At 32.4% G+C, this 8,060-nt stretch overlaps 2 protein-coding genes across 2 annotated transcripts in view; one reads left to right on the top strand and one right to left on the bottom strand.

The window, feature by feature from the left end:
- Positions 1-362: 362 nt before the first annotated feature.
- LOC106476408 (calcium-independent phospholipase A2-gamma-like) lies at positions 363-4,967 on the top strand. Its single transcript, XM_013937070.2, has 2 exons — positions 363-729; positions 3,920-4,967. The coding sequence occupies exons 1-2, from the start codon at positions 546-548 to the stop codon at positions 4,168-4,170; spliced, it is 435 nt and encodes a 144-aa protein (XP_013792524.1). The 5' UTR covers positions 363-545; the 3' UTR covers positions 4,171-4,967.
- Positions 4,968-5,486: 519 nt separating this feature from the next.
- Positions 5,487-8,060, bottom strand: part of LOC106476407 (neuroglian-like) — a 10,602-nt gene continuing 8,028 nt past the window's right edge. The window contains exons 5-6 of the mRNA XM_013937068.2: positions 7,728-7,938; positions 5,487-6,811 (exon numbers count right to left, since the gene is read on the bottom strand). Coding sequence (XP_013792522.1) covers positions 6,607-6,811; positions 7,728-7,938 — 416 coding nt within the window. The 3' untranslated portion in view covers positions 5,487-6,606. The remainder of the gene's footprint in view (positions 6,812-7,727; positions 7,939-8,060) is intronic.

The following is an 8,060-nucleotide window of genomic DNA, read 5'->3' on the forward strand; positions in this document are numbered from 1 at the left end:
TAGTGAATGTGTTCCGTGCGTGCATTGGAAATTAAAATGTGCTCTTCACAACTGTTAAATTCTTTATTGTTTATTTTGGCCATAATAATTTTTTCTGTGATTTATCTGATCATAAATTGCCTTTATTGTGTATGTTTTAAAGTATCGATAATTTGAGAACAGCAAACTGATCATATTGAAACTCTGCAAGATAAAATTTCAGCAAACCATCTTGTCCTGACTAAATAATATATGAATAATGATTTACAAATTCATATATAATTATAGGCTCAAAGGAATTGGAATTTAATTTTATACAAGGTTTAGAAACCACCTGATTTAATTGATGTTTTATATTAAAAACAAGTACCTAATTGTTGTACTACAATTTTTATCCTTATCTGTTTATTGATAAGGATGGAGGGCTTTTATTAAAAACTAGCACCTAATTATTGTACTAAAAACATTATCTGTTTATTGATCAGGATGGAGGGCTTTTATTAAAAACTAACACCTAATTATTGTACTACAAGCATTATTTGTTTATTGGTCAGGATGGAGGGCTTATGATGAATAATCCGACTGCTGTAGCTGTACATGAATCAAAGTTGCTTTGGCCACAGGAAAATATTCAGTGCATCATTTCTATTGGAAATGGTCGTCACATACCATTCTCTTATGATGCCCCTACTTCAACTAGTTTGAAAATGAAAGTAGTCAAGATTGTAGACAGTGCAACAAATACAGAAGGTAAAAATATTATAACTGCAGTTTAAAATATTTTAAGTATTTCATTTTCTTCACTAAAGCAACTTATGTGAACATAGAAACTGTATAGTGCCTAATGATACATGAAGTACATCTTATGTCAGCTTTTTTTGTTGATTTTCTGACTTCTTTCTTTCTGTTTATGTAACATGTTCACACTTTCCTGGAAAAATGTTAAACAAATTGTAAATAACCTTCTGAATTTCACCTTTCTCTCTCGTTTTCTCTTTGTGCTATTTACCCTTGACAACCTTTTCTTAACCTGACTGTATGTTATTAAGTCTTAGTTTTCAACTGTTCAAGCTTCCCTCTTTTCTTCAGTTTAAAAGGTAAATATTTCATAGTAAGGATTACTTTTAATACATTACAGCAATGGTTCCTAAACAATTTTCACTGAAGCCACTCCAACTCACTTACCTTGACTTGCCTGCTGCCACTTGCAATGTTTTTTATATACTTAATTATTCTTCACTTGGCGAAACTCTCGCAAAACCCCAGCAGCTTCTTTCAACATACAGTTTGGAAACCACTGCATTAAGGGTAAGCAAAATGGTAGGATAGGAGCAGGGCCTTTGAGGGATGATACAGGGTCATATTTGATGATTACGAAATAGCTGGTTATTAAATTCTACCTTCTTTTTTTTTAATATTCCTCATCTTGAACAGTTTACAGTGTGAACAGAATGATTACATTAATTCTTAGCTTGTGTAGAAAAAATTGATAAGGTTTTTGGGCCACATAGTGTTTCCCCTAGGGTTTAAATTTTGTTGGATGGTCAGTGTGATTTCACTAAAGGAAAATCTTGCCTTACTAACCTTTTGGCATTCTTTGAAGAGGTTACCACATATGTAGAGAAGGATATAAGTGTGGATTTGGTGCTTCTGGATTTTAAGAAAACATTTGAGAAGGTGCCACATGAATAGTTTGTTGAAAACATCATCTTTGTAGGTGTGAGAGACAGGTTGGCTGTATGGAAGAAGGCAGAGGGTTGTTATATATGGAATTTAGTCAAACTGGATTAATGCCATGAGTGAGGTACCTCAGGGCTCAGTGTTGGAACTTTTTTAGATGTACATCAATGACATAGATGAAGGAATAATCAATAAATTACTTACAATTACTGATGATATTAAGGTTGTGGCTTTCAGGAGGATTCTGTTGCTTTACAAAAGAATGTGGATTACCTGTTGAGTTGGGCAAAAAAATGATAGATGATTTTTAATTATAATAAATGCATGTATGAATTATTAGCATAATTTAGATTGGAATAACATTAAGTAGTGTCATGGGGAAAAAAAATATTTTGGTGTTTTGGTTGATTAGTCTTTTAAGCTATCCAAGCAGCATGCTGTTGCTAGTGGTAGGGCAAATAGGATTTTAGGTTGTATCTATAGACATATTTAATGCACATTTAAAAAGGTTATAATTTCATCATATAGGTCACTGGTTGGGCCACATTTGGAGTATTGTGCTCAGTCTTGTGTGCCTTACCTTAAGAAAGAGGATGATACTTGGGATGGAAAGGTTGTCATAAAAGTACAGATTAAGATCTGTGAAGAGTTAGTGCAGATCTGATTGAGGTGTTTAAGATTGTTAAACGAACTGATAGTGTTCATGCATCATTACATTTAATAGTGAGAATGGTAGCACTAGGAGACAGATATAAATTTTGGCAGAGTAGGAGTCATCTTCAACCTAGACAATTTTATTTCTCTAATAGGGTGGTTGACTTTGATAGATTGTTTAGGCAGAGTATTCATGATGAAATTTAGTTGAATGGATGGCAACTGCCTGTTGTAGAAACACAAGTGCAGATGATGACATTTTGAAAGTCCCCCACCTTTTGTCTTCAGGATCTGAAGATGAAAAACTTTTGAAATGTCATTGTCTACACTTGTTTCTTCAACAAACACTTGCAGTCAATTCAACTAAGTTTCATCAGGGTGGTTGACTTTTGGAATGGGTTTTCTTCTGATGTTGTGGAGCTAGTAAATTTAAGTGAGTTTAAGAGAAAGCTTGATAAGTATATGAATGATAAGGGCTGGCTTTCAGATTTTTAAAAAAATTTATCGACTAATAGGTCCCATGTTCCAAAAACGTTATGGTGTGCTGAATTGTCTATGGTACAACCACGTATAACATAATAAGCATGTTATTTCCTTGTTACTTACCTTCCTAGTGCTTATTCTTCCACAGCAATAGAAGAATTGTGTATTTAAACAAATTATTGTTGAATATGGTCAATTGTTTTGTTTCATATTGATAAATTTTCTTACTAAATCTAAATGTGTCATCATCTATGCCAAAAGTCAATTACATAGTATGGACAATTCATAACCCACAATTCCAAATAAAGCCCTAAGTACTGAAAGTCACAACTAAACTCAACACCCACCTTACAATGTACTGGTACTTCACAATCCCAAATTTTATTTCTCTGACAGGGTGTTTGACCTTTGGAATGGGGTGCCTTCAGATGTGGTTGATGCAGTTAATTTAAGGAAAGTCTTTGATGTTTTACTTTAAAAGTTTAGTGGATGGTCTAGATGGATCAACAAGGTCCCTTAATGTCCATAAATTATGTTTACACGTACATATATACATAGTAGACTTGTGGGGCCTAAACGTCTTACTCGGGACTTATTTCACCTGATATGCCAATTTCTCGACAGCATCTGATGTATAAAGTTATGTTTTGATTTTTAATCATGATGAATATTTTGAATTACATTCAATTATTTTTCTTTGTTTTCCCTACATTAATTTTTTTGGAAAAATAAAATGTCCAATTAGGGGATATACAGAGTATAAGCCATTCCAAGTAAAACATTTCAGCACTTAAAAGGGTTTAGGGAAGTTCATCTTTCATGACATGAAACAGCAAACTATTTGCGCTACATGAAGACTACACTGATGAGCTGTAGATTCAGGAAAACTTGTTTGCTGCAGTAGAAGTAACAAAATAAATAATGGATTTGTCCTCAGCATTACCCTTCCTTCACTGGAATTGGTAAGGAAAAGAATTTATCAAATAAAAGGAAACAACATTTTTCTTCCACTTTCTTTCTGTCAGTGTTTAGTCCTTGTTGTCATACTCATCCTTATTTAAAGAGAATGTTTTTATTAATGTTATATTTGCGTAGTGTATTACAATTGGTTGTTTTATTTCAGGAACGCATACAATTTTACACGACCTGCTTCCTGCTAATAGCTACTTCCGACTGAACCCTTACTTGTCAGAACCAATCACCCTAGATGAGAATAGACCAGATAAACTGGAGCAGCTAAAGACAGATGCTCAGATGTACATGAGAAGGAACGAACATAAAGTACTCAAAGCCATTGCTGCACTTAGCGAGCCTCGTGGTTATTTTTTGAGAATACGAGATTATCTCTACCTTGTACGAGATTTAAAATGGTAGTTCCACATAATAATTTAATTTTCTGGAAGTATTTATCTGAATACTTGGTTGTACGTTATTTACAAGGTAAATAAGCTGTTTTTTCTTTGGATATGGTCTTCAGTTTAATCTTTACACCTCTTGTCACATTTCCTTACTACAAAAATATAACTAGTGGATGAAATTGTGGGAAATTTCACAAGAACATGAAACTAAAATATTAAATTTGTTATTTAATGTAGTTCTCCGCTCTCTCAATAGTTCACATACAAGGTGATTTTTATAGGAAGTATAGAAATACTGTTTATTATCTTAAAATTTTCATTTACATAACCTCTAGACTCAGGTAAATGTTCATATTTTATTTTCCATTCTATCATCAACATCAGTGTAATGAAATACATACATACTTCAACCCTGTAAAAATCCACCAAATCATTATATGTGTAACTTCATGTCTTTTATTATTTATGTTGATACATCAACTAGTAGCTGCAAGGCATCATTATCTTCAGCTTATGAAATACAGTTTCTGTAGAAGTTCTACATTTGCTAAACTTGGAAACAAATGTTTTAAAGTTGATGTATAGAAGAAACCTGTTGATTTTACATCAATTTTTGTATATAATTTACCTAAGATAGCTGGATTTTGTTAAGTTTAAAAATAATTATGTTCTAGTCTTACAATTACACAATCTTCACTGTTAACTATAATTAGTAATATTTCATGTGAGTGGATTATGGAATTGTTCTTAATATAGAAAGTTTAATGTATATATTTGTTGTCAATCTTAATAAATGATGTGAATATTCCCGAACTAATTTTCTTTTGTAGTAAGCGTCCTATGTTTACACAAGTTTGGTTTAGTACAATTTGTTAAAATATGCTTCTCACATACAGGTTTTTACACGCCAGCTGCTTCATCAACTGTAACAGGTTAACTTGCAAATAAACTTATTTATTTCTCACCAGGAAAATTTGGATCAGATTTTTTTATTTTGAAGTTCACTTTCACCTTTATCCAGAGAAGATTTAACATGGCTTTCTTGTCTTTAAGAGAGTTGGAATTTATCATGTTACAAGATGCGAGTACACAGAAATGGATCGTGAATCCACTTGGAAAATAATTATCTGCTGGAATAGAAAACACCTTCATATTATTGTATTTTATCAAGTTGTTCCTGTATATACTGATCAGTCCATATTTCCAGCCGAACCTTAAGTTGTTTTTATTTTTGACAAGTCTCGGGTATGTGTGACATTTTCCTGTTACTTGCAGTTTTCATTGCTTCTATTATGTTGAAAATTAAAGAAAAACAAAGTTTCAAACACACCATGATCCGAGCTTGTGGTTTATTGCCCATTGGACTGGTGTAGTCCAAGGTTTGGAATACATAGGACTGGTAATCTGAGATTTCTCTGGTATTAGACAAATTAAGTCTTGTTAATCATGTCGTATAATACTGAAAATGAATCATCTTTTGAATATTCTTGCAACAGTCACAAGATTAACCCTACTTAAATATCACAATGAGTGTTTTTCAGGAAAACTACACAGGTGTTAGGTTTTAGCACAAACTAATCTTATGGTGTTTCATACAAAGCTATTGAAGTGATAGAGAGAAGACAGCTAGTCAACACCACCCATACCCAACTTGTGGACTACTTTTTTTTTTAGTAATGAATAGTGGGACTGACAGTTGTGTTATAATGCCCTCCAAAGCTATTCAGTGACAGGATTTGACCCTGTGACCTCCAGACTGAAAATGAAGCTAGGTCAAACTTACTGCATACCTACGTTTTTTTCTAGGGTTTGACCCATTTCTTTTAATAGAATAAATCTTCGAAAAAACAATAAATCACATCAAGATGAAAAAGGATAACTGTTTTTTTTTTATCAATGAACATTTAATTGTGGAATTATTACTGTAATAGAAAGTTGAGATCTGTTAATAATATTTGTACAAATCGAATGAGATTCACAGCAATAATTTGGATTCTTTCAAACCATGAATAAGTACAAAAATAAACACACTTGGATTGAGATACCTTTGAATACAAGATTAACACTGCTTAACAATGGCAGTCAGCATTTTTTCATATATTTATGTAAAACGTTACACAAAAACAAATTCTGCACAATTTCAAATGTAGAGAATTTACATTTGATACTAGAGTGCTGTTATGTAAACACTTTAAAAAGAGTAAAATGGATATACGTCTTGTACAGCCTCATTTTCTATATAAAAATATTAAAATATAAGAACCATATATATGCGTATTATATGATACACCTCTAGACCACAACCAATAAAAACGGTGAGTGAAACACTAATGTACTGCTCGTGGACCTTCAACGATATCAAAATCTTAGTTCTACTACACCCTCACAACTAACTTGGCTGAATGTTACATTTGTTCATCAAGCCACTCATACTTAATGAAATCACTACACTTTACACAAAGGTGGCTAAAGCAGAAGGTGCAGTTGTTTCTTCAGATTTCTTCTTTTTGGCACTATACTGGCCAATAAATGACCCATCTTCTGCAAACTGACCAGCTTCTCCCTCTCCAAAGTCACCCATGCTGTCTGTTTCACTCTCTGGACCCTTCAAACTGCTATTAACGGAAGTTGGATCAGGAGCCTGTGGATTCCGATTCCTAGAATTGATGTAACTCAGGGTTTTAAAGTTATCTGTGTTACTGAAGAATAAATTTTTCCTACAGTACTGTATAGATAATCTACTTATACAATTACTGTACTCACTTTTGAACTTATGTCCTTACTTAATAATTTTATTACGAAGGGCAATAAAATCTCGCTTTTCACTGAAATTCTTATCTTATCTAATCACACTATCACTGTTTTTAAAAACTTCTGCTCTTATCTTATCATACTATCACTGTTTTTAAAACTTCTGTAATTATCTAATCACACTATCACTGTTTTTAAAAACTTCTGTAATTATCTAATCACATTATCACTGTTTTTAAAAACTTCTGCTCTTATCTTATCATACTATCACTGTTTTTAAAAACTTCTGCTCTTATCTAATCACATTATCACTGTTTTAAAAAACTTCTGCTCTTATCTAATCATACTATCACTGTTTTTATCTAATCACATTATCACTGTTTTTAAAAACTTCTGTTCTTATCTAATCACACTATCACTGTTTTTGAAAACTTCTGTTCTTATCTAATCATACTATCACTGTTTTTAAAAACTTCTGCTCTTATCTAATCACATTATCACTGTTTTAAAAAACTTCTGTTCTTATCTAATCATACTATCACTGTTTTTAAAAACTTCTGTTCTTATCTAATCACACTATCACTGTTTTTGAAAACTTCTGTAATTATCTAATCACACTATCACTGTTTTTAAAAACTTCTGTTCTTATCTAATCACATTATCACTGTTTTTAAAAACTTCTGTTCTTATCTAATCACATTATCACTGTTTTTGAAAACTTCTGTTCTTATCTAATCACATTATCACTGTTTTTAAAAACTTCTGTTCTTATCTAATCACATTATCACTGTTTTTAAAACTTCCATAACTGCTACTACTTACGATCTGCCATACTCGTTGAAACCACCATCATCTGGATAGTCCAGATCACGGCCGTGGGCAGCCTGTTTCTCACGTACAAAGTACTTTCCTCCTCGATTCCGTTTAACCAGACACACAAGAAAAAAAATCAGGAACAAAAGTGCTAATGCACACATCATCCCAATAAACCAAGCACTAGTACTTACAATGTCTGATGATGATGATTCTACAGCTGCACTATTCATTGATGTTTGTTTTTCTGTATCTAAACACCATTAAAAGCATCAATATACACTGTTTGAAGTAAGATTATTCATTGGTGTGTGTTTTTTGTATCCATTCTTACTTTAAGCA

The sequence above is a fragment of the Limulus polyphemus genome, unplaced genomic scaffold (assembly GCF_000517525.1).
Source record: "Limulus polyphemus unplaced genomic scaffold, Limulus_polyphemus-2.1.2 Scaffold10482, whole genome shotgun sequence".
Classification (NCBI taxonomy): Eukaryota; Metazoa; Arthropoda; class Merostomata; order Xiphosura; family Limulidae; genus Limulus; species Limulus polyphemus.

What these genes read in the sequence shown, in the direction of transcription:
- LOC106476408 (XM_013937070.2), top strand. Translation starts at nt 546, where the DNA reads ATGATGAATAATCCGACTGCTGTAGCTGTACATGAATCAAAGTTGCTT. An exon ending in CAGTGCAACAAATACAGAAG is followed by an intron (nt 730 to 3,919) that starts GTAAAAATATTA and finishes GTTTTATTTCAG; the next exon opens with GAACGCATACAATTTTACAC.